This window comes from Talpa occidentalis, unplaced genomic scaffold, assembly GCF_014898055.3.
Source record: "Talpa occidentalis isolate TD23 unplaced genomic scaffold, MPIMG_talOcc4v2.1 talOcc4.15, whole genome shotgun sequence".
NCBI classification, from domain to species: Eukaryota; Metazoa; Chordata; class Mammalia; order Eulipotyphla; family Talpidae; genus Talpa; species Talpa occidentalis.
Genome location: NW_023601543.1, coordinates 45,125,421 through 45,150,930, shown reverse-complemented (window position 1 = coordinate 45,150,930; position 25,510 = coordinate 45,125,421). Strand labels below are relative to the sequence as shown.

Here is a 25,510-nt window from a genome sequence, read left to right as displayed (position 1 = left end):
TGGGGATAAATGCCAGCTCTGCAAGCTCCTGCTTTCTCTTCCCCCACTTGCTCCTATTGTCCACGTCTCCAACTTGATGGGAGTGGGGGTTCCCCTGGCTCCACTTGCATCTCATCAGTCTTCAGTCAGGTCTCAGGAAGCCAGTCCTCTTCCCAAGTCTGCCACCAATGCAGCCTCCACCCACGAAGAGTGCAAGGGTGTGCTTTCAGATGGAAGCAGCCTTGCATCAACAAACTCACTTGGAGTCATGAGCCAGTCTCTCCTTGAAGGTTCAGGTTCATGACTTAGGCCTCATTTGCTGTGATGTAACACCGCCTCACAGAGCAGTGGGGTCAGGAGCAGGGGAGGGAGTGGGCACTCAGAAGGGCAGGGGCTTGTCTGGGGAATGAAGGCAGCTTGTTGAAGTGGTATTTGGCTGAGAAGAGTGCCAATTGGAGTGGGGGTGAGCAGCGCTTGTGAAATTTTAGGGTGGCGGAGGGGATAAGTTATGCAAAGGTCCAGAGACATGAAAGGGCTTCATATGTAAGTGAAACCACACGAGGCAGGGGAAATGCCACAGTTTATGTGTTCTCACCCGTGTGCTCACAGTTGCAAGACATGACTCAAGTTCAGGGTACAACAACAGGCTTGTTTACAAAGAGGTGATTGAGATAAGGAAAGAGTTGCTAAGGCCACAAATGATCAACTGTCCTACCCCAGATAGTGTCCACAGTGTCCAGTAGTACAAACCAAAAGCTGCTCACACAAGATGGCATTGTCCATCTATTGAGTGCCCAGAGCTGGTGGCACACTGCTCAGTGGTGGACTGAGATCCAACTCCTGGTGGCAGCTGGAGGTAGTCAGCAGCACAGCAGCAATCTGAAGGCTGGTTAGGCAGTGACAGATGCCAGACCAGACAACTCTCAGAGGCTGTACCACAGGGCCAGGCACCAGTGTTATAGCTCCTCAGGGATACCAGACACAGGCCAGCAGTGGAGAGTTCTTTAACTGCCAGGTATAGGCCAATGACAGCGATCAGCATGGAGGTCGGCTGAGGTCTGCAGAGGTTTGTGGAGGGTTTTGGGAGGTCTTGAAGGTTCTCAGAAGTTTTAGAGGTCTCATCAAAGTATTCCCAGGAGAGAGACTGGATGAGACTCTCTGAAGTACACTGAAGCCCCTGCTTATAACCCTCTTCAGGTTCCCTGCCTTTTCAACCTGATTGGTCCATTTTCCAAACCAGCTCTGTTTCTAAGGCTTGATTGGTGCTGGTGCAAACTTCAACCTGATTGGTCCATTTTTAAAGCCAGCTCAGGATTCAAAACCAAAATCCCAGTAGTACATCCAACCTGCCCTGAGCCATCTTGCTCTGGGTTGGGCCCATAACAAGACTGGGCAAGCAAGCTCTGCTGTATCTGAAAGGTTTATTTATTTTTTTTATTTTTTGAAAGATTTATTTATTTATGCATACAAGAACTGGGGTACAGGCCAGAGGTGCGGAGGTGGTGAGAGGGTTCACCAGAGAGAGAGTGGGGAACAGAACAGGAGGATTGACTGAAATACACTGCTGAGGGGAGCAGCAGGCAAGACAGGAGAGGTCTGCTGCACCATATTGGGTTCTGGACGGCCAGGGATTGAACTGGTGCTGCAGAGGCTGCAGACAGCTTCACAGTGTGGTGCTTAACCCCTTGCGCCACTAGGGATGCCCTGTATCTGAATGGTTTAAACCTGACCACAGGTCTCCAAAACTGCTGCTTTTTAAAAAAAAACAAAAACAAAACAAAACCCAAACAACCTGCTCTGTGCCGGCTTTGGCCATCTTGCCCTGGGTTTGGCCACCAAACCCAGCTTGCTCCAGGGTTTTGGTGGGAGCAGGGGGCCCCACTTTCATAAGGAAAGAAGGATTTCAGGATACCTGGGGTTTGGCCTGAATTGAAGAGGGAAGTGGGATAGCATGAGCAGGTGAGACAACATAGGTGGGCTAGAGATAGGTAGAGATAGAGACAGAGACAGAGATAGATAGAGATAACAAATGCCAGACTCAGGTCCATAATTCTAACAGAGAGAGCTATTGAAAGTTTTTTGTGTAGGACCAATAGGACCAGATGTGTTTGTTCAAAGAACCTCACAGTCCCCCCTCAAGTACGCAGAAAATGGACTGGTTAGAAGCGGTGGACTAGCCGGGAGACGATTTCAGTCATCCAGGTGAGAGATGAAGCAGAGCTAAGCTGGGGGTGGGGGGTGGGGGGTGTGGAACTTCTGAATAATCTCTCCAGCTTAGGTCTTCATGCTAAGTGGTGAGGAAGAGCTAGGACAAATATTGGGGCACTTGCCCTCCTCAAGTTTGCTTGTGCATGTGTCCTAGGAGGTGAGATTTCTTCAGGCCAGAGTGCCATTGCCATGAATTCACATGCTAACACCTTCCATTTTAGCCTCTTGCTCATATTAACAGCCCATAGCAAGAGCAGAATGAAAAGCACAGGGCCGGACTTCCTGGCACTCCCCTCCCAGGAGAATTGCACAGAGTTGCTGAGGTGAGGGGCCCCCACCTTTACAGCAGCACTCTAGAAGGGGAGAGGGGATGCAGGGAGCAGGTCAGAACCTGCCCTCCGACAAAGGAAATATCCACCCTACTAAGCCTCTCAGAGACTGTTTTCTTCCAAGTAGGTCCTGCTGTTACCAGGGCAACCAAGAACCCAGGGCTTTCTGTTTCTGTGTCTCTTGAGTCCCTAGGGAAAAATGGCACACAGAGCTTTCCCTGGTCTGTGCAGGATGCAGGAACTGTCAGCTAGAGGTGGAGAATCCCCCTCACCCCCACTGGGGGAAAATTGCTCCCCTTGTTGATTCCTGTCCCTCCTCACGCCCCTCATCCCTCAGAAGTCGAGGCCCCGTGTAGGCCTGTTCTGGATGTGAAGGGTAAAGGCCCGAGCTTTGATGGGCCTGGTTTCTTGGGGCCAGACTTCTGCACATCCTTCTTGGGGGTGGGGGTACAGTCTGAGCAGGTGTCCGAGAGAGTCGAGCTCCTACCAGACCATGGCACGTGCTGGAGGACTGTTGCACAAATAGGTCTCAATCATGTACTACATGCTAGCGCAGAAATTCCGGGCTAGTTCCTGCTCAGGGAGCTCTGTGGAGCACCAAGCTGGTTATTAAATGCAGCTTGCACTGGGATGGACTGGGCACTAGAAGTGCTTTGTGAGCTCTTTAGAAATGGAAATTTCTGTAGACTCTGATTCCATTAGTGTGGGTGCTGGTGGAGGTAGTGATTAAGAGTTCTAGGTGTCAAACTGCTGCAGTTCACAGTCGAAATTTGCAAATGGGGCAAGTGACCTCAAGCTGTCAGTTTCATCTCTTACAGAATGAATGAGGGTAACAGTGGATTCCCCTTCACAGATTTTTCTCTGCCTACCTCCATCCCTTGAGAACAGGGGCTTTGGGACCTTCACCATCTTTGTCATCCTTCTACCGCCCCCACCTCCTTCTTCTTTTCCTTACTCCTGGCATATAAAACGGCTTTGGTGAGGTACATCCTTGGTCACTTTCCCATTGGCAGCCAGGGCTCCAGGTTGAGTCCCAGGATCCCGCATTCTGCGTGGAACGCCTGGGAGGCATGGTGTTTCTCACAGCCATGCATCTGCTCATTCACCTCAGCCCCCATTCACTCAAGTTCTCATTTGCTTGCCACAAATTTCTTCTAAGCCACATCTTCCCCCCTCAGGCTTCTGCAGCTGGTTTTCTGAATCTGCTGGCAAGATCTCACGTGTGCCCTGAGTAAAGATGATCTCAGCGCATCGATCCAGGCCAAGGAGATTTGGGGGTCTCCTGATTCCATTTTGGAGAGCATCCTCTAGTCCTCTGAGCTTCGTATTATCTGCAGATGCCCTTGCAGGCTGCCTCGAGGTCTCCATCAGGGGCCCACTTACTCTCGCTCACTCCATTCATATAGCAAACTGGAAGGCTGAGATCCCACTGGGTCCCAGTTGTGAGCTGGGCCTGGGCCAACACAGACCAGCCCTCACCTACACCTACCTATGATGGCATGAGAAATCCAGGGGTGCTGGAAGCTTTATCTAACCTGCTGAAACAGAAAGGGGACCCCAGTGTTCATGGATGCAGCCCTTGGCCCCACATCCGGTCCCTCCCAGAAGGGGAAAAAGACCCAGAATCCAGTCAGGCTGAGGCTGGGATAGGGGGAGAGACTCTCCTTGGAAACAGCAAGGTGTCTTAGCAAGGTGAGAACACCAGTTGGGAATCACATAGCCTCAAGTGCCCCCCATGGAACCTAGTATCACAGCTGCAGCAGGTCCCTCTGCTGCAAAAGCAGACGCCATTACCTTCTTCACTGAGTTGTCATGGGAATGAAATGAGATGATGTTGGTAAAAGTGCCAGATGTGGGTCAGAAACACACTGGTTTCCCCCCTCCCTCTCTCTCTCTCCCTCCCTCCCCTCCTCCCTCTTAAAGGGGCAATGCAAATGCGCCTCTGAAACTGGGCTTGGTTTTCTCACTGGATTCCAGTAAGCTAGAAGAGCACTGGCCAGACAGATCAAACTTGGGAGACCAGTGGAGCGGAGGCAGAGGGCTGAAGTGTTCCTGGGCTAATGGGTAGCTGCGGGGCTGTGAGAGCCACTGACCAGTTGCCAACCTTGGGTCAGAGACTTCTAATATCTGTTTTTGCCAGATAGGGTAAGGTTAATAAGAAAACAAATAATAAGCCCTAGGAGGAGCTTAATAAACTTTCCCAGCCACCGTCCCAGGGGAACAAAAATTCCAATTCATTACTGGTAAACTTGAGCAAACCCCAGAATGAGGTTCCATTTCTTCTGACCTTCAGTCTATGGGGACCAATAGAGTCTTGCTGGAAGGGGTCTCTACATGGACTGCCCTGGGGATCTGTGTTTAGCCTTCACCCGGGAGCTCACTGGTATACCACAGCACCACCTAGTGCCCAAAAATGGAAGGGCCACCCCTCGCCCTGCCTGGCCTCCCTCCCGCCCTTCAAAACCCCATTGTTGTATGTGTTGGGGTGGGGGTGTTGGCCCAGTGGGGCAAGATTGCTGAATGATGATGGGCCCGGCCACTTGATATCTTTATATCCAAGTGGAGTACCAATGCCTGGTACCTCCACTTCCCTCCTCACAGCTTCTGCTACCCACACATGTGGAGGCTTCTGGGTAGGTCCCTTGAGTTCTGCTGGGCCTGAGCTACAAAGCTTCAGACTAGGGCTGAGTCAGGCAAGGTGCCTGGGCAGTACTCGATGCCTACTGGGTACCCCTCTGCTTGCTCAATAACCCACTGAGACACAAGTCTGTACACACCCTTTGGATTTTTATTGAGGAGAAAGCTTTAGCATAACGAATAATTCCTTATCTTCACAACACAGTAATAGGACAATAACACAATAACAATAACACATTTATTCCAAAGGGAACTCCCTCTGAGTCTTTGGGAATCCTTGGGCTGCCTTCAGACCCTTGCATGCATTTCCCCCCAACCCCTCTTTCAACCCAAGAAAGCACCCAAAGCCCATAGTTCCTCTTACAGCTCTTATCGGTGTTATATCACAACAAATATTGAAGATCTAGGAAAGGGGGGAAGAGGGTCAAAGGGAAGTTCAAGGCCCCTTGCCGCCAGAGGCCAGACACCAGTTCAGTGATCATTCGCTTCTTCCTCAGCTGAGGCTACTGAGGGCTCAGAGTAAGAAGCACCATGGGAACAGGCGGGGCCTGTGCTGAGGGGTCCCTGGGAGTGGGGGTGCAAGGCACCTGTCCTTTCCACTTCTCCAATAGGGACGTGGGCAGCAGAGCCAGAGTGTCATCCATGAGCAATCGGGATCCACAGGCTGGCAGTATTGTGGCCCCCCTTCCAGGACTGTCTCCTGAGGAAATAGCTGAAAAACAAAGTTTTAAATGAAGTATTCATTATGCATGACTGAATAGGTGACAGCCATTTTACATCCTGCTGATCAAGAGCTTGTAGGATGAGCTCAGCTTTGAAAAGAGGCAGCAAGAACACCCTAGAAAGAAAGGCAGCAAACTAATAATAGTTTGCTATAAACTAATAATAGTGTTTGCCTCTGCGCAGTGGGATTCTGAATGTTTGGGGTTCTTTTGTCCTTGTAGTTTTCTCTATTTTCCAAATTTTCTATAATGATTCTGTATTTCTTTTGTCTTTGGAGAAGGGGGAAGCCTTCTTAAAAGGCAGCAACAGGTTATAGGAACCTGACTCCACTAATCCCCAGGATGAGAAATGAGAGCTAGAAAAGGGGGTTTCTTACCTCCCACGGATGAATAGAGACCTCACCAGAAGCCAGCCAAGGAGTGGGTCTCTGTGCTTCCTCTTCCTCCGGCTCTTTCTTCTTGCTCCAGAGGCTGGGCTGAGGTTATCTGTCACTCAGTGACTAACAGAGGCTTCATTTGCTGTTTTTGTCCCTCTGGCCCAGAAACACTTTGGTTGCACTTACCCAGCTGTGAAGCACCGCTCAGGAGACTATGTTGAGGGCAGTTCAAGCCAGCAACGGATCTGGCTGACATTCTGTGGCCAGAGTGACACAGTGTGTATTTTTCACTATAAAAGCAGTGGTTTGGGGACCCAAGGCAAGCAAGCAGCAGGTCTCTTTATAAGGGCACCTAGGTTTGTAACAGAGGACCCAGGGGTTACTAGGAGGCACTCACCCTCTCAAGCCTCACCATCAAATCAAAGCCCAGCACCAAGTCCCAGCTTGCCCCCACCCCCATGTGAGAGGCATGAGAACACCCAGGCCACGAAGCTGCTGTGGGTACAGTCACTGGAGAGAGAACCTTCCTCTCTCACTTCTCAGGACTAAAGAATCCTTTATGTTGAAGTTAAAGGGCAGGCCTTAGGCTGGATCTCTCTTTGGTGGTCTGGGAAGGAAAGGCCAATGCAGCCTCCTCTTGAAACCCCAAATATAGCAAATCTCATGCAAAGACCTTTGGCTGGGGACTACCATGCAAGGCCTGGCTGTGGGGAGACCACCGTCCCTCAGGAAAGAGTCCCTCTTTGCCATGTCAAGCTGAGTTGCTGCTGCTTATTCCTCTTCCTCCTCCCCCACCCAACTTTCTAGTTTTTAGGCAACATTTTAAAAAGATGCAAAGTCGGTGATACTGGGCTCTGTCCACTGGGAAGGCCCAGGGGGAGTTGGTAGGGCTGGGGGAGGGCCCCAGATCCGCCGTCTATAGGCAGGTGGAAGCAGCTGGCACAGTAAGTCGAGGACAAATCCCAGCCAGCTGTCCACTTGACATATGGCTTTGCACACTCTTGCTGGGCCACAACCATGGTCCTCTTTGGGGTTTGGCTGGAAGCAAATGGAGGCTTCCAGGCACATTTCTTGACACCAGTCCTGCTCTTCGTCAGTTCTATGTAGTAAATGGCCTCAGTGGCTTCAGAAGTTCTGTGTAGCCTGTCCTTTTGCTCACTAGGGCAGATCAGTGAGGCATTAGATGAAGTCCTGGCAAGCCAGTCAAAGGATAAAACCACAGAACACAGGGTGAATAAACTCAGGAGAGGTGGGGGTCAGGAACAACTACAGGGGAAATACAAGGGGGGCGACCAGTTCATGTACAGGTACAGGCCTGGAAACTTGCTCTCTAGCCTGTGGCTGGACTGCAGGGTACATGCCAAGGGGACAGCTAGTGCCCACCCCTCCATTCCCAGGCTGCCTTGGTCAGGCACGCGTCCCTTCCTGGTCACAGCTGCAGATGGTCTGGAGTTCTACAGGTCTCATTCTGGGTCCACAGGTCTGGGAGGTCCTTAGGTCCTGGTCAGCAAACAGGGCAGGAATGGCAGCAAGAAGCGGGGGCAAGGGTCACAGCAGAAGGGTGTGTTCCAGGTGGCCATCTCGCCCCAGCACTCACACTCGAATTCGGCCCCGAGCGCCACGGTGGCCCCCCTGTCTCGGAGTGAGGCGGAATAGCACCGGGGGCCGTCTTCGAATCTGGCGTTGCCCCAGGCGACCTGCACGGCGAATCAGTGGTGGGGAACTGTAGAACGGTGAATTGGTGCCTGGAAGGCCCTCCAGAAGCGGGACTCGATTCTGGTTCCTCCGTCTGCTAGGCTGTACTATGGGAGGCGATGCATCCAGGAAATTTTCATGGTAGTAGCCAGTAGTCTGCGATGAAGCGTTGGCATAGGTCGGGGGCATCTCCATCAGCTCAAGGTCATCGTCTTGGGACTCGTCCTCCGACTCTTCCTCCGGTTCTGGCTCCTGCTCTGGGTCCTGCTCTGGAACCGGGCCGAGTTCACTGACAATTCCTGCCCTAAGTTTATTCTCCTCTTCATCGTCACTGGTAATTTTCTCCACATCCACCTCTTCATCTTCATCATCTTCCTCCTGAGCTGCCTCCTCCTGCGAGCCTTTCTCCTCCTCCTCCTCTTTCCGTTTCATCTCCCCCTTCTCCTTCCTGCTCATCTCTTCCTCCTGCTTTCTTCTCTCCTCCTCCTCCTTCTCCCTCATCTCCTGCTGAGGAGCTCGCACTCGCCTCTGCTGGTCCTGCTGGGAAAGCCTGCGCCTGCGCACCTCTTCATCTTCGTCCTCGCTGTGGGGCTCTCGCTCCTCGCTGTCCTTTTCGTTAGGGTCCTCAGCAAAAGGGAAAAAGATATTGCGAACCCCAGGGAGCGGCATTGGCTTGGGGACGCGCACTTTTCTCTCTATCTCTACACACTCGAGAATCAGCTCATCGAGGTCGGCCATCTCGGTTGACCATAAGAGTTCCTTGCGGAAGAATTCTGACAGGCCTTTGAGGAACTGGTTTTGAAGGCGGCAGTCATCCCAAGACAAGAATTGGGCCAGGAACTGAAAAGCGTCGGCATAGCTGCCGAGGGTACAGTTCCCCTGCCTGAGCTTGCGGATGGCCTTCTTAGCCACACTAGGAGGAATGGGGCCACAGAATTCCTTACGGGTCTCGTCCAGGAAGCGTGGGAAGTTGGCGTGCAGGGGGCTTCCTTCCTGGGTGACCGCGGTGGCCCAGTCCTTGGCTCTACCCGTGAAAAAGGAGATCAGAAAGGTCACCCGCTCGGCGCCCCCGGGGAAATGATCCTCGTGGTCGGCTATGAAAGTCTCGAGCCGCATCAGGAATTCAGCCAGGTACACCGGGTCGCCCGCAAAGGGTTCGATCTCAGGCCGCTGGAGCGGCGGCAGAGGCGGCGGCGGTGGGGGCAGGTCCTTCACCGAGGGAGGGGCAGTGCCGGCGCGGGCGGGGGGGCAGCGGGGGCGGCTGGAGGGGCCCGGCCGAGGTGCCACAGTCCTGGATCACGCTCACCCGCAGTTCTTCCGAGGCGCACTCGGGCTCAGGGCGCGGGGAAGGCCAACACGTGAGGGGCACTTCTCCCTCGGGAACCGCGTCGATCTGGCTGAGCGTGAACTCGAGGTTCTCCTCGGTCAACACGGGCACCACCGGCACTGGCCAGCGGATGTAGCTGGAAACATTGCCCCGCAAGGAATTCACCTCGGCCAAGGCTCTCCCAAGCTGCAGGCCCAAATTGGCATTCTCCCCGCGAAGGGCATTTAATTCTTCTCTCAAAGCGACATTCGCCATGCGGAGGCTATTGAGATTTCCTGCCGCCTCGGACATCTGGACTAACTCGGGACCCGGGTCGGCGGGGGCCGTGGGGGGCGGGGGGGGGTTGACGGAGCGGAGGGGTCGCCGGAGGAGGCAGACAGGCGGCCGCGCGGCGCGCAGGAGGCAGAGCCACACCCACCGCGGGGGAGCACCGCGAAACCCGAGGCTCGGCCCGGGGCGCGTTACCTCGTCCCAGGGATCGGAGGCGGCGGGAGGCAGGTGGCGCCTGGCGCAGGACGCGGGTGGCGCGGCGATCGTGGGGAGGGGCGGGCGGCGCGGGTGGCAGCGGGCGGAGCGGAAAGGAGCACTCGGCGGTGGGAATCTGTCGAGGAAAAATCTTGCGGCGCTGGAGCCCCGGGCTTTTAAGCGCAGCCTTCCCCCGCCCCCGGCAGAGGCGGGCCTTCGGGAACCGCGGGCGCCCATTGGCCGTCCCGCGCTGCTCCCCCTCCTCTCGGCTGCGCCTCTCACTGACTCTCTCCTTCCCTAGCTGCAGCTAACTCGGGTCGGGAAAATGCGACAGCGACTGCCCACTCGAGGTCGTCATGGCGACAGCCAGTGAACGTGTTCCTCTCCCCGGGCAGGCCCCCGAGTGTAGAGGAGCTGCTTCGCGAAGCGCAGCTCAATCTCCAGAGCCAGTTGCAAGGTACTGAGAGGGAGGGGGGCTGCGGCCAGAGCCCACAGCTGGAATGAGGCGTGGAAGAAAGAGGATAGGCAGGGGCCAGCGACAGAAATAAAGAACAGTTTCAAACCCAGTGAAAAAACAAAACACACATCTCCCACCGCTTCTTTTACCTAGGTTTTATTTCTATGACTTTGCCCACCCCCAACCCCCCAACTACTCCCACCCCACCTCTTTCCAATTAAGTAGTCCAGGGCTGAAAAGGACAGAGGCTGAGGCAGGCCAATGAGTCAAGCCATTCACAGAAAGAACTAGATGCAGACTCCCACATTGTGGGCCCACATATCCCCCACACTTTCTCTTGCCATATCACCCATGTCTAAGGGATCCTACACCCTGAAGACAAAGGAAGCCTCTGGCCTTCACTCACTCCACTCTTGCAATAACCTAGTCCGCATGTCTCCCAGGTAGCTACTGCCTCACCAAGCAAGCCCAGGATGCGGCACCCAGAGCTCACCTCATCCTCACTTCCCCAGCCAGCATCTTTGGAGGATACTGATGAGCACACTGTATGCAAAGCTAACTCCAGACAACCAGGATTAACAGCCCAGTCATTGCGCCCGAGCAGGTAGACTGCACACACCAGGCAGACTGAGAAAATCCAAACTTTGAAATCAGACATAGTTAGAATCTAATTTGAATCGCACCTAACTAGCTGTGTTACATTATGCAGATTACCTGACCTCTCTAAACTTCAGACCAGTCATCTTTAAAATGGGGTTCCAGTTCTCCACGTGGCACGATTTTGTGAGAATGAAACATAAGTGTATGTAAAACACTTTGCAAGAGTGTCTTGCAGCTGGAGAGACCCTGATAACATGCAACAATCAACTCTCAGCACATGCTTTTTGGAACATGGACTGAGCTAGGCACAGTATTAAAGTTAATACATTTTTTAAAAATGTGGTACCTACTAGGACCTTACAATATGAAAAAAAGTACACATTGATTGGAGGGATATATCCAATGTAAGTAGCCAAAGGATTAAAACTCAGTGCTATGATAGAGACCAGCAGAGTGCTGCGGATATCTGGGTGGAGGGATACAAGAGGCACTCACATGGCAGAATCCACTGAACTGTGTGCTTTACTGTAGGTAAGTTATATCTCAGCACATTAATACAAATAAAACCTCAGTGCTAGTCACGTGTTCCTTATACTGTCGAGGCCCTTGCTGTTCCATCAAGGCCTATTTTTTCCTAGAAACCCTTCGTCCCTCTTCCCCACTCCAGTCTTTACATTTTCTTCAAAGTTCTGTTCTTGCTCATGCAAAAATGCCTTTAACAGTAGTTCTGCACTGAGCATTGTTTCCTCCATCATCACTCATCCGAGGCGCTTTGTACCATCCATTTCAAGAGGACTTGTGTAGTTCTACACTGCTTTCTCTGTCACTGGTCCATCCATTTACTCATTCAACCGCCAGTCTTGAGGATACATTTTGTCCATTTCACCAGACTGAACTTCTCAACATCAAGAATCATATCTCTTCCTATCCTTGGGTTTCCAGAAGTACCTGACACCAGGCGGAGTCCCCAAGAGGTGTGCCCTGTAGACATTTGTCAAGTGAATGTTAAATGTGAGGTCTTTATCAGATCTCACCAACAAAGGCGAACTCTTAGGGAGAACAGAAAACTGCAGATGGGCCACCCAACTGGACAACTGCCATAACTCAAACCTTCCTGCCAGGGCAGTGGTGACCTCTGAGAGGCAAGTTTCCAGAGGCCACCATGAGCTTTGTGTTCACATAGGAGAGGAGCTCCCATGTGGGGGGAGGGGTGCAGGGCCAGACTGCTCTGTGTTGCCACCGTGGGCAGAATTAGACCAGTGGGTGGAAGCCTGGAGGAAAGCAGATTTCACCTCGAGATAAGAAAGTACTTCCCCTCCATGCCCAACAGCCCCACTGACTTCGGATGGAATGAGCTGCTGCCTTAGGAGAAAGCTTGCTCCCCTTCCCTGCAGGAGTCTGCAGAGCCTGGAAAATCACCTGGAAGGGCAGCTGAGGAGGGCGTCTGAGCACAGGATGGGATATCGGACCAGAGAGACTTCGGGCCCCCTCCTGACTCCAACTTTCAGTGATCTTAAAGTCTGTTCAAACGTGCACAGAGCCCTGCCTGTTGGTTCTCTACTCTCACTCCTTCATCTGCTCATCGAATTCATCACTTAAACGAAACCCATTCAAACCTTATGCCTCCTACTACTTCCCTGATGATGCCCTCGAACTTCTCCTTCCTTCTGTGCCACCACCTGTGCCACCACCTCCACCTTCCCGCTCCTCCACCTTAGCCCCCCTGAACCTGACACCATCCATAGTGGGACTAAGGTGCAGAGAACTGGGCCCTCAGAGGCTCGAGTAAAAAGTTCCTGCCACCCAAGAGAACACTCCAGATTGGACTTCCCAACGCAAATTTCTTCGTGCTTCACACAGGTCATTTCCCTGGTAGGGCTACAGGAGCCCTGAAGAGCTGCAGGGATACAGGAGACGACCTTGCAGAATAAAGTAGCAAAAGGCGTCTGCATCCCGAGCCTCTTCTCCGAGTCGAGCACTTCAGGTGGGGCCATGGAGACCAAGGGCTTGGTCCTAGAAGCAGCACAACTGGAATGTGTTGACTCAAAATTTTCTCCTCAGCCCTCCTAGTCCCGGGAAGTAGGCATTTTTCCATTACTGAAGCCAGAGGCCCAGACCCTGGGAAACATCCTAAAGTAACAGTGCAAGTCAGGCCTGGCCGCTAGAGTAGGAGGCCTGCTCCACAGTCCTTTCCCAGCCCGCACTCGGCCATGGCTCCCCAGAGTGTGTATCCACTGTGCTATTTTTCAGAAGAATATGAGGAACAGTACTTGGAGGCCAGACTTCTGGGGCAGACCTTCCGCTCTGCTGATGAGGCCCCTGAGCCCACCCCCAGGCCAAGGCCCCAGGCTGCCAGGCGTCTGGAGTTTGTATTGATGGTGAGTTGCCTCTTCCCCCACCCGGGAGCGCCAGCATGCAGAGCCAGCTCACCCTGCACCTGCACCCATGGACAGGGGACCTCGAGCTGCTCACTGTACCCACCGGAAACTGCTGCTCACCTCTGCTCACCAGCAGAGCTACCGAGGCCCTGCCGAGATGGCCCAGCACAGCAGGTTTCAGGTCTGGCAGCCTGTTCGTGCTTTCCTGCCTCCCCGGTGAAGCCTCCGACCACCCTGCTTAGACAGCCAGCCTGTGGGCACAGCTCATCTCTAGTCGGGAGCACACCCTTCCCATCACCTTCTTTCCCAACAGCCTACAAAACGGCAGCTGAGCGAAGATGAGACTACTACGCAGGGGGTGAGGGCCCCCGAGGCCTCCCTGAGCCTGTCCACCGCTGCTGACAAGCAAGCTGCCTGGAATAGCCCCTTCCCTCTTGCCGTCCTAGAGGAGAAGCGATGGCTTCAGCCTTGCTCCACGCACTCTGACATTGTGCCCATCAACATCTCTGGTAGAGTTGCTTAGCACCACCTCTGTCTGCTTCCCTCCATGCCAACTACAGACCATATGCACTGGGTGCCGAGGGAGGGAGCGAGACTTTCTTTGCTGCTGACTCACCCTGAGCTGTCAAGGTCACGGTTCTCTCCAGGGAACAGAGACATGCAGAGGAGGGGGTTCAGGCTCTTCTTCCTTCACTCCCTACTGGCACTGTACTAACAGACTATTTGATAGCAAACAAAATCTCTTCACAGGATATTCTAAAACTTTATCAACTCATGTGCTCTTTGACGCATCTGTGGAAACAAAGTTTGTGAGTTCAGTTTGATTTGGGGAAAGAAAACTTCTTGTGCCACAGTCTGAGTTTGGAGTTCAGGGTTTGCAGTCAGAGGGGAATTGTGGGTACAGAGGGTCTTGTGGTGCTTTAAGAAGGCACCCCTCTTGCAGTGCCCTGTCCACTCAGGCAGCCTTGTTTAAGAAGGGAAGTGATAGAGAGGAACTAAGGCAAAAAAGACCAAAGGGGGGTGCCCGGCGACCTTGAGAGTAGGGCGGATGATGTATGTAGCTCAGCTGGCTGTGACTCTGGGGATGTGTGGCCCCGAGACCACACTCACTCTTAATTCCTGCTCCATGTTCCATGGGCTAGAAGTGGCAGAAGTTTCCGAAGGAAATAGGATCACAAACTGATGGGCTAAAAACCTCTTGGCATTAAGGGATCAGAGGCACCCTGCGAAGCAGCTCCAGCCCGTGGTATGCTGGGAAAAGTTGGTGAAAGTGAGGCCATCTCCAGCCACCCATGGTGACCCTCCCTAGATATCAGGTCATCTGGCACCGCTGGTGTCACCTCAGGAAGCTAGAGGCGTCCTAGGGAGATGTACCAAGAGGAGTGAGGGCTGAGAGGAGAGACTTGCAAAGGGCAGGTGGGTGCTCTTTCTAAACTTCTCTCTTACCCTCCATGCCGCTGGCCCTGAGTTTTGCCCATAGAGCCACTTGCTGGAGTTGGGGGTGGGTGGGGCCATATGCATCTGGTCCTAAGGCGGGGGCGGTAGAGGGACTATCTAGCTGCTGAATGAGAGACAGTGAGGGGGCAGCAGAGCTCACCCCCACTGTGCTGTCTCATGCCACCTCTGCCCCCACAATTTCACTGGAGCCAAGACAGATCTGGAGCTTTAGGAGAAATAGATCTCAATCACCGTGCAGTGGTGAACTTTGATAAAATGAGACCAGGTGGCAGAGGACAGATCTCGGGCTGCTTCCTGGGTGATGGAGCCTGCGGATGGGGCGGCCTCGTGGAGATACTGTCCTTGCCGGCTCATACAAAGGTTTTCTTAGGAAAAAAGATTACAATCGAGCAACATCTAAGTCTCAACTCACCAGGCTGAGACTAAGTCCCTACACCAGGTTCTTACCCCTGGCCGTCCATCTAAGTAGTCACCTGAGGAGTTTGAGAAAATGCCTATACCGGGGCCGTATTCCCAGAGATTGCCATGTGCTGGGGGCAGGGTGGGTCCAGGTATTGGAGTTTTAAAATTGTCCAGTTTATTCTACATGTAGCCAGGGTTGAAAACCACATTTCTCCACCACCTGAAACCTACAGTTGCCCTGGGTATGGTCTAAGACATCCAGCATGTGTGCCTTGTGGCTGTGGGTGCCTGGAGCCAAGTTGGGAGGGATGGGGAAGAGGCCGCCTGCCTGGACCTGTTCATGCTCATCGCTACTGCCATCGCTCCTTCCATCGCTCCTTCCTTCCACCTCAGGGCTGCTTCCACCGCACTGTAAACAGGAACCAGCATACACCCAAGTGTCTTTATTTTTGGCTACAGGACAGCAGTTTGATAAACATGCAAGTTTGCGACACTCGTTGTTTAACACAGAGACAGCCGTGAACCCCAAGTCCACCCTGAGGAGGAGGCGGACCATTATTGGATTCTCTAACTTTTCCCAGCGAGACTCAGGTGACCCCCACCACAGCTGATCCCCCAGACCCTTCCCCTTGCTCACTGCTACCAGTCTTGCCACTCAGGTGGCATTGTGGTAAGGGGGAACAGGAATAATTTGGGGGTTGGGGTGGGGGGGAGACTTTGGACAGCCTGAAAAAAAACCAACTGTGTAATTGAGGATAACCAAGGTCCTTTTGCCAAGATTAGCAACTGAAAAGCCAGGTCCTCCAGGCTAACAAATTTGCTATTGTTTCCTGCTATAAATGGAATATAACTATAGATAGCAAATTGAAGTAAATAAAACACCATCTTCACAGAATCATTACTGCTATTAAATGAATGCCATCCAAAGGGCACAGGCGAAGAGAATTGCATATGAATCTGGGCCTTCCCATTTACTCACTGTGAAACCTTGTCTAGGCTATAACCTCCCTGAGCCTCTGTTTCTTCGTCTGAACGATAGGGGACATGATAGCAACCCACTGGAATTGTGATTAGTTATTGCATGTAATTTTCCTGCCTTGTACCTGGTCCTTAGTAGATGTAAAACCAATGGTGACTTATTATAAATTACCACAGTAGTTGTAGTAGTAGTAGCGATGATGATGATGATGATGTGAAAGTAATAACTGTATGTTTAAGAAAAGCGTTGGGGACTTTTAACATCTGGACCATTCCTGCACATCTGTAGGTTATCTGAAGTCTCTTAGGTTGCAAAGTTTAAAAGTGACAGATGCCAAAAACACAACCAGACCCTGAGCTCTCCAACTGTAGCTTACTCCAGGTCCCTTGCTGGAGCAGGTCACACATTGCTGTCCTTTATCATTTTGCAAACCTCTTCTCTCATCTCAGGAGAGGTGAATGCTGAGGTTTGTGATGGTGTCCTGAGTCTGGGGTGAAAGCGTAGGATAACCCCAAGGTAGTTCACACACCACTTTAGCTCTAAAAACTGGAGAGTCTTTGGCAGCCACCTGGACAATTCAAGGGCACCCTGTGACTCGCCTTGTGGTGATGAGCAAAGACCCAACTCCCCCAGCAGCCTCATCTGTGTGGAAAGGAAGAAGCAAGGAATTTTCACCAAGCCTTTGGCAATGCTTCTTGGCAAAGACTTGGTGCTCCTGTCTCAAGACTGCTGCCAGGGGATTACTGGCTGCACCACTAATGTTCTGTATTTGCCTCCTCCAGGTCACAGCAACAGCCCAGCAGGCAGCGTGGCCTGCCCAGTCATCTCAGACCTCAGGCCCAGTCACTCAGTTCCAGAAGGTGTTCATGGGAGAGTTGCAGTTGGTCAGGAAGCTCGGTTCCCAAACCTCACCTCGCCAGCACTGAGAAATCCTTCTCGTGACTCGGACGAGCCTCGGCAGGCACACAGTGGCACAAACTCTCCTGGCATGGAAAGTGTGGGAATGGTATACAGCGTCCCCGGGTCTTGCAATGGACCCACAGAATCGACGTTCTCCACTTCCTGGAAGGGAGATACTTTTACTTACATGACTCCGAGTGCCACCAGCCAGAGCCATCAGGCCAACGAACATGGGAAAAATCCTTCCTCTGGGAATTCTTGGGCCTCTCTGCACACGCTGCCACCTCTGCTTCCGAAGGAGACGGGGACCCTCTTCGTCACTCGTGACAATCCAGCAGGATGCAGCGGGTTAACTAGCTATAGTGAGCGCCCTCCTCTGCAAAGGCAAGTATCGGAACGACCATCCAAGACTGGCCTTCTGACCAGTGGTGCCTCGCGGCTGGAAACCGGCCCGGGTGGGGCCAGCAGGTTCCGGGAGCGGTCACTGTCTGTGCCCACAGACTCAGGCGCTGCAGATGTGGATTATGATGAGGAGCAGAAGGCCAGCGAGGCCTGCGCCCTGCCATATGCCAGTGCAAGCTCTGAGGGCAGTAACAGTGCTGACAACATAGCCTCCCTTGGTGCCCCCCAGGAGGCCCGGCACAGAAGGCAGAGGTCCAAGAGTATCTCACTCAAGAAGGCCAAAAAGAAGCCTTGCCCACCAACACGCAGTGTCTCGCTGGTCAAAGATGAGCCAGGCCTCTTGCCAGGAGATGGGGCAGCACTTGCCAAGGACCAGAGGCCCAGGAGCCTCTGCCTCTCCTTGGAACACCAGGGACACCACACACCCCACCCAGATGCTCAGGGTCACCCAGCTGTGCCAACCTTTAAAGATCCAGCAGTTACACAGTTCTCCCACCACTGGTATCTCACAGACTGGAAGTCTGGTGACACCTACCAATCCTTGTCCAGCTCTAGCACTGCCACTGGCACCACAGTCATTGAATGTGCCCAAGTTCAGGGCAGCTCAGAGTCCCTTGCCTCCCCTTCCACCTCCAGAGCCACCACACCTTCCCAGCTCTCCATCGAGGTGGAAGCCAGGGAAGTATCCTCCCCGGGAAGGCCCACTGGGCTGATGTCACCATCCAGTGGCTACTCCAGTCAGTCAGAGACACCAACACCCACTGTCTCCATGTCTCTGACCCTGGGCCACTTGCTCCCTCTAAGCAGCAGTGTCCGGGTGCGTCCAGTGGTACCTGAGAGGAAGTCATCGCTACCGCCGCCATCACCAATGGAAAAAATCTCCAAGTCGCGGCTGTCATTTGACCTACCGCTGACCTCCTCAACCAACCTGGATCTGTCTGGGATGAGCATCTCCATCCGAAGCAAAGCCAAGGTGAGCCGGCATCACTCAGAGACAAATTTTGGGGCCAAACTGGCCCAGAAAACTAACCCCAACCAACCAATCATGCCCATGGTTACTCAGTCTGACCTGCGTTCTGTTCGCCTGAGGTCAGTCAGCAAGTCTGAGCAGGAGGATGACATCGAGAGCCCTGACTGTGCTGAGGAGCCTGGAGCAGAAGTCTTCACCCCACCTGAGAGAAAAATGAAACCTCCCATAGCTGAGAAGCCCCTGCTGGCCCGGCGTCCTCCAAGCTTGGTCCACAAGCCGCCATCTGTCCCTGAAGAGCACCCACTGACTTCTCCTCCCTTGGCTATGACCCCCAAGAGCTCAGTTCAACACATGAAGCCATTCCCTCCAGATGTCTACACGGTGGTGGGGAAACCCAAGTCCCCAGGGGCACCTGAGGGCAGAAGCTCCGGGGAGTCAACGCCACCCTCATCTCTCATCTTCACACCTTTTGTCAGTTGCTCTAGTACTTTCTTCACAGGATCTCAGGAGCCTCCCCAGGGAGGTTTGGAGGATGAGGGCCCCAAGGGGAGAGCCCTGCCTGAAAGAATTAATCTCCAGAGCCAGGACGAAGCTGAGAAAAAAAAAGGAAAGATTCCACCTCCCGTGCCAAAAAAGCCCAGTGTGCTATACCTGCCTCTCACCTCATCCCCAGCCCAAGTGGAGGCCTTTGTGGTTGAGCCAAGGCTGCCTCTCAGCCCCACTGTCACTCTGAAGGATGATGCCAAGTGTCCCCCCACTGGTGACCACCTGCTATCCCCTGGTGCAAGGACCACAACTTCAACACTGCAGGCTGATGGAGAAAGGGACGCGAGCCCTCTGGGTTAGTAAATTGTCTGTTGGCTTTTTCTCTCTGTCACAGGAGAGATGAGAGTAAGAATGGAGTGCCAGAGACAGAGCAAATGTCCCCCAGTAATGATCCTGCTCCAGGATGACCAAGTCATTGCGGGGGGGGGGGGGGGAAGGGCGCACCTCTTGAGGGTTTGTTTTATTCTAAATACAGCTCACTGCAGATCTCCAAGGCCCAGTCTGGGCCAATCAACTCTGACCACCCCTGAGCTGGGATAGTGAAATCAAACTAGGTCCTGGCACCCTAGCACCTTAGGAACCCATCTACCTAGTCAAGACATGAGTGCCCTGCCCTGGGAACTTTCTCTCCACTAGCCGAGCTGAAATTAGCTGCAGTGTCCTCCTGGGGGGGCGCCAGCACTATGGCAGACTTGCACACTTTTGAAGCCATGGAAATATGTTACCACCAGCAGCCTTTCTTAGTGCTTTCTAGAAGAAAGGGAGCATACTTTTCTTGGCTGGTTGAGGCTAGCTCCTCCTGGAATCATAACAAGTTAGATGGTGTTTCCTGTTTTTTTAAGCCCATCTTTTTTTGTTTTAATTGTGCTCAAATACAGTAACCATTTGTAAGTGTACAGTCCAGTCGTGTCAAGTACATTCAGGGTCCTGTTCAACCATCACTACCACCCATCTTCAGAACTCTTCTTCATCTAGCAATTCCCCATCACCCCCACCCCCCAGACCCTGGCAACCACTCAGGACTTCCTATAAGTGGAATCATATAGGATTTGTCATTTGTGACTGGCTTCTTTCATTCAGTATAATGTCCTCAAGGTTCATCCGTGTTTTTTATCCTTTTTGAACCCTAAACACCCTACATCAAAGCCTTATGACTTTCCTTGAGCTGATTTAGACTTTCAATATAAGTTAAATGCTTGTGATTAAACATAGCAAACAAATCAAAACCACAAGAGATTTTAGAATGTGCTCCCTCAAACACCACAGTTCCCTCTCGTGTACTGGTCGCTACTTTGCTTTAGGTGGCTCTCAGCTTGATTTTTCAAAATGATTCACTGAAAACAAGAGAATGCTCAGGCGGTGTGTTGTCATGCGTAAACACAAGACAACAGAGAATCAGGCCGATCATCACCATTCATCCCACCCTGGCCAACTCACTAAGCCTCTTAACACCATGTTTCTCTGTAAAATGGACACACGAAAAGTCACCGCCCCTTCCAGAGCCGCTCTGGAGAGCAAATGAATATATGTAAGAATGTGCTTTGTCCTAACTGTCGTAGTCAAAGTAATTCCTTCTGGTTCTTATGCCTAGGAAATTCTATGGAACCCAGCACTGAAGAAAAAAGTTTAATCAGTGATAAGACAGCTGAATGGATTGCAGAAGAAGATGATGATGTGTTTGTGGCTTCACGCACAACCGAAGATTTATTTACTGTGATACACAGGTCTGACCAATTTCCTTAATTCCTATTGTAACCGCCTTTCCTTTTCATGCCAAAGAAAAACTGCTACCTCTAAGCGGCCATTAGAATTGAAACCGGAAACGAAGTTCAGTTACCCACATATGTGAACGCAGTCCAGGGCCTCACGTCTCCAATTCACTGACATCTCTGGGTGAAGTGGAGCAGGGGCGGAAAGGGAGGACCAGGTGCCTGAGTGAGAGGCCCCTCGTCTCCTAGCAACTGCGAGGTCTATTGTGGCTCCATCTGTTCCCTCACAGCTCTGTCTACAGTCAGAGACATTTAACCCTTCACAGAATTTCTTGTAACCAAAAAAAAAAAAAAATCTTATCAGGAAGTAAGGCAGAGTATCAAAGCAGGAAATAGGCGAATGGGGACCCAGTTATTGCACAGGGCCACAAAGTAGGGGTTCGGTGACCAGGAAACTGGAAAGAGCCCAGTTATTGGAGTTGGAACACCAGTTTAAACCAGGATCAGCTCCCAGGCCGTCGTGATTCAGAGTCGCTGAGCTACTAGCCATTGACTCCCGAAACTCTTCCTTGGTCCCAGAACCCGGGCAGAACTGAGCCCGCAGGCCCATGTCAAGCAACTCCAGCTGGGGGCATTGAAAGGCGTGTAGGTCCGGGGAGCCAAATCAGGGATTCTGAGACCTTAGTAAGAGAGAAAGCTGGCTAGTATGACCGCTTGAAAGGCTGCTGTGTGAAAGTTCTCAGATCACGCCCCTTGCTGTCATGAAGTTATGGAAGCCTTGGTAGATATCTGCCCCACAAGTTCACTCAAAGTAAACTTTCTCTTATCTAGGTCCAAAAGAAAGCTGCTGGGCTGGAAGGAGCCCAGTGAGGCCTTTGGCAGTGGCAGACCGTGCTCCCACTCACCGATAAGGAACATGGCAGATTCACCCATCAGTGAGTCGGCTACCTGTGCAGGGTCAAGTGGCAATGCCAACCTAGATGCTGGCAGAAATGATGATTTCAAGGCCTTGTTGCAGAAGAAGGGAAGCAAGACCACTCCAAGGTCCCGCCCCTCAGCAGCCGAACTGCTGAAGACCACTAACCCACTGGCTCGGAGAATTATTGCACAATTTTCAAAAGACTATGAAACCACCGATAACCCCAGCACCTAAACCCCGCTGGGCTCAGCAAGCAGGGTTTACTCACTAAACTTGAGTAGAAAATGGGGAAGAGAATGGGTTTTTGAAAGGAACCATGGAAATAACACAAGAGGCTGCATTTCTTTCACATTAACTCTCACTCTGGACAGCAAAAGAGAGGCCACTTCAAGCAGAATGAAAATCATCAGGCACCTCAACCATCTTCAGGCATTTTACATTTTCATACTTAACAATCTTGCCATTCCTGACCACCGATTTTCTCCTGATTCTCCTGATTCTGCCCCCCCCCCACACACACACACTGCCAGTGGCATGCACTAAGAAGAAATTCTCTGATGTGAGGGCACACATGCAAACTTTTCAATCAGTGGTCAGGCTGATCCATTCCTGACTCCTGTGGCTGAGGGGCTGGGTGTGAGAGAAGATTGACGGCTGCCAAACCTGGGAGGGGGGTTAGGGTGCCATTACTGATTACTCACTTTCCCTACAGGGCCTTGATGTCCCTGTGTGGAGATACAAAAAGACTCTGATGCCTCTTTGACCATAAAGTAAGTCCCCCTTTGAGGGGTTTGCAGGTGTGCACTTATTTCGGCATGGCATTGGATGACTTTTGGTGAGCAAAATATGAATGTGACTCTCTCCTCAACTTCATGCCTTTTTAGTTTGATGTCTACACGGAGATCAGGGTGATGAGTTTCAATAAGCATATAGTCCCTCACCCCTCACCCTTGAGCTAGAAAAGATCAGAATGGGGTTGCTTTGGATGAACCAAATTCAGCCAACAAACGAGGCAGCCATTTGTTTGCTCAGATCTGTTCAAGGTAACTTGCACTTGCACCTTGAGATCCTTCAAGTGTCTGTGAACCATAGTAGCTACGATCTGTGCCCAGCTCATGCTGCATTCTAAGAACCCTCATTTTATTTGCATATAACATTCATTACAGGAAGCAATTAGCTGAAGAAACAGTATCATCAAAGTCTCAAGGAAGAAAAAGTAAGTGCAACTTGCCCACCGACATTCAGTTCAGATTGCGGTTTCTGGCTCATTTGGTTTTGTCTAAAGGAATTCTTAACCTGTCTGAAATGTTTAGACTCAAAGGGTAGATCCAAAATCTAAAAACTGGCCTTGCAAGGCCCATCACACAAAGGCCAAGCTTTGCTATGGCCCATCACACACACAAAAAAAGGGCTACTTTTGCCATTTAGATTCTGCTGTTTGACCAACTTTTAATTAACCATGCTGGGGAAGAATGTAAGAACTGGGGTTAATGGGATGCTGACAGAGCCCCACAATGATCATTGTGAACCCCTTCTCCCCAGATCTTTGGGCACTATTCTTGTCAATTCAATTTTCTAAGCAGAGAAAAATTGATTCGTTTGATTTTCATATCCCTGGTTTCCAAGAGGTTGGGAGAAAAAAACAGACAAGGCAGTGAACAAAGAAAACTGGCTGACCAATTACAGAGGGTAATAATCCACTGTTCCTCAAAGGGAAACATGAAATTGTGGCCTGTTTCACCAAGAGGGTTCCCCTAGCCCTTTCTCCTTCACTCCCACCGCTCCTCCTTCTGTTGGTCAACCTCCTGGAAGATGCAGAAACTGCCCCAGAGATGGACAGATCTTGATCCTGACAGATCACATCGCTCATTGGGGAGAAGCGAACTCTCAGCTCAATTGCCCTCAAGCACCAGACGGAGCAGCTGAGAAACCGCACATGCAGAGAAGACTTGGGCCTCTCACGGAGAAGCCCTAGGCCTAGGCTTTTGATTGGTACAGTTCTGAATTCTGGACTTCTGAGTACGGGCCAACTACCTGGTGATCATTCCTTCTTGATTTAGAAAGAAACCACTTAGAATAATAAACAGCTAGAGACAGCCCAGTAACTTTTGAAAGTATTCGAATGATTAGTTTTAAAGGTCCTGACCAAATTTCAGGGGGATGGCCTGAAATAAAATAGATTCATTCCTGGTCTTCACTTATATACTAATGCCACACTTGTCTGCCAAGACTCAGAACTCCAAAAGACAGAAACATTTTCCTTTATGGGAAAATGAAGGAATGTTCGTGCTCTTGCCTAACAAAAGTGAAAGACCGCCAGGGACTTCTCCTTGGGAATCATGAATAGCTGAACTCTAAAGCTGAGGATGAGACTCACATAGTATAGGACTTCTCACTTCTGTTGATTTTTCTGGAAACTTCTCCTTTGCTAGTTCTAGTGGGTTTTGCCTCTCCTGTCACCTTGCTCCCTCTGGTGGTTTTCCCAAGAGTCCAAAGCTGAGTGTCCAGACATTTTACATTCTTGAGTCTTGCTTTTCTCTGCAGTACTCCATATGCCTGGAATTTTAACAACACCTTCAACATCGTCACTATGCCCAGTGATACTCCCATTAGCACAAGAGGATTTGGGGGAAGAGATTGTATGGTCAAAGATAACACTGAGGCCTGAAAACATTCTTTCAATATCTTGCCACCTAGTCCCAAACAACCAAACAATAGCTACCAATCACAGAGGAACATAACACCGACTATCTTTAGTTCCCCTAACACTCAACCTCTCTCCTACCCTTGATTAACATAATACCAACTCTCTCCCACCCTTCTGTGGCCTTACTGTGCTGAGACTGGAGAAGAGAGATTGACAGTCCCTCTCTAGAAGGTTTTCAGAGAACCTATTATGGCCATTATTACCAATCTGAATAATAATAATGATAATTTTTGAAGGTGGAATACAGAAGGGGTTCAAGAGGTCAGCTTCCAATATCAGTCGTTTCATGCCTTTTTCCAGGACAGGAGGTTAATGGTAGCCAAGAATGCCTTGCTGGACATTCATTACATATTTGTGATTCGATGTTGAGGGTAAAGAGCTGGTCTTTCTCAGTATAACAGGAAACTTTGCTGGTGTCTCTTCTCCTTTGTCTGCCTTAGTCTTTTGCCTGGGCCTCACACCTGGTCCCAACTCATCCCTCCTTCCCAGCTCCCATGAACTGTACCCTTACGTCCACCATTCACCCTTTAAAGAGGCAAGACCACAGGCAGCAAAACAGCTCATGTTAGCTTCATGGCCACACATCAACTGGTTGATCTGGAGACATTACCTTTAATGTGCAAAGACAGAGGAGATTCTCCAAGGTTCTTACAACAAACTTTTCACCTGACATCTATTTCCACTCCCTGAGCAACCCAGATCAGATCATGATCCCACTGTAGCTGTCGGTCTGGGCAGATCTGTCCGTTCACCTGCCCGCTTCCTCTTAAATGAACTATTCCCTAAAAAGCAAGTTCATGATCAGTACTCTGTTCCCCTGGTGCAGCCTCCATTGTTGCCAAGCCTGTAAGGCAATGGTAAGCTTTCACTTGAATATGATTTGCCAGGGCCAGGACTAGAGTGAGGTGAGTGAGTCACCTGGGGCACCATATTTAAGAAGGCACCAACTCTCAGGGCTGTGCAAGTGCCTTACCCTCGTCCCGGCCCTGCAATTTGCACTCTATAAAATAATATCAGTTTATCCTCTTCCTACGAACAAGTATGGTTCTCACGCAGCGGTGGGTTGGGGGGGTGGGGGAGGGTTACTCTATCTATTGTTTGCACCAAATGTTTCATCACACCCGTTTTTTCCATTGCTATAAACCTTTCTTATGCCTAAGACTCCTCAATATTATCAGAAAATATAGTTGATTTCTAAATAACCTGCTCCAAGTGGCAGGGTAGCACCCGTTTTGGTAGGAATGCCTGCAGGGATAGCCCTTCAGCAAAAGAGAGGCTGAGTCTCAGGTCTGTCACTGGTGTTCTTCCCTCCGCCTCTTCTGTTTTCCCCAGACCTGCTTTCGC

The 25,510-nt window shown here is 51.4% G+C and overlaps 2 protein-coding genes across 2 annotated transcripts in view; one reads left to right on the top strand and one right to left on the bottom strand.

Moving 5' to 3' along the window:
• Positions 1-25,226, top strand: part of NHSL2 (NHS like 2) — a 298,859-nt gene extending 273,633 nt beyond the window's left edge. Inside the window, exons 3-9 of the mRNA XM_054695668.1 lie at positions 10,041-10,196; positions 13,047-13,174; positions 13,488-13,683; positions 15,494-15,625; positions 16,796-19,126; positions 20,423-20,555; positions 21,372-25,226. Coding sequence (XP_054551643.1) covers positions 13,172-13,174; positions 13,488-13,683; positions 15,494-15,625; positions 16,796-19,126; positions 20,423-20,555; positions 21,372-21,693 — 3,117 coding nt within the window. The 5' untranslated portion in view covers positions 10,041-10,196; positions 13,047-13,171 and the 3' untranslated portion in view covers positions 21,694-25,226. The remainder of the gene's footprint in view (positions 1-10,040; positions 10,197-13,046; positions 13,175-13,487; positions 13,684-15,493; positions 15,626-16,795; positions 19,127-20,422; positions 20,556-21,371) is intronic.
• On the bottom strand, positions 5,234-9,574 carry RTL5 (retrotransposon Gag like 5). Its single transcript, XM_037512264.2, is given in 3 exon segments — positions 5,234-5,865; positions 6,253-9,183; positions 9,185-9,574. Coding segments are annotated over 2 exon segments (1,719 nt in total). The 5' UTR covers positions 9,566-9,574; the 3' UTR covers positions 5,234-5,865; positions 6,253-7,845.
• Positions 25,227-25,510: the final 284 nt, after the last annotated feature.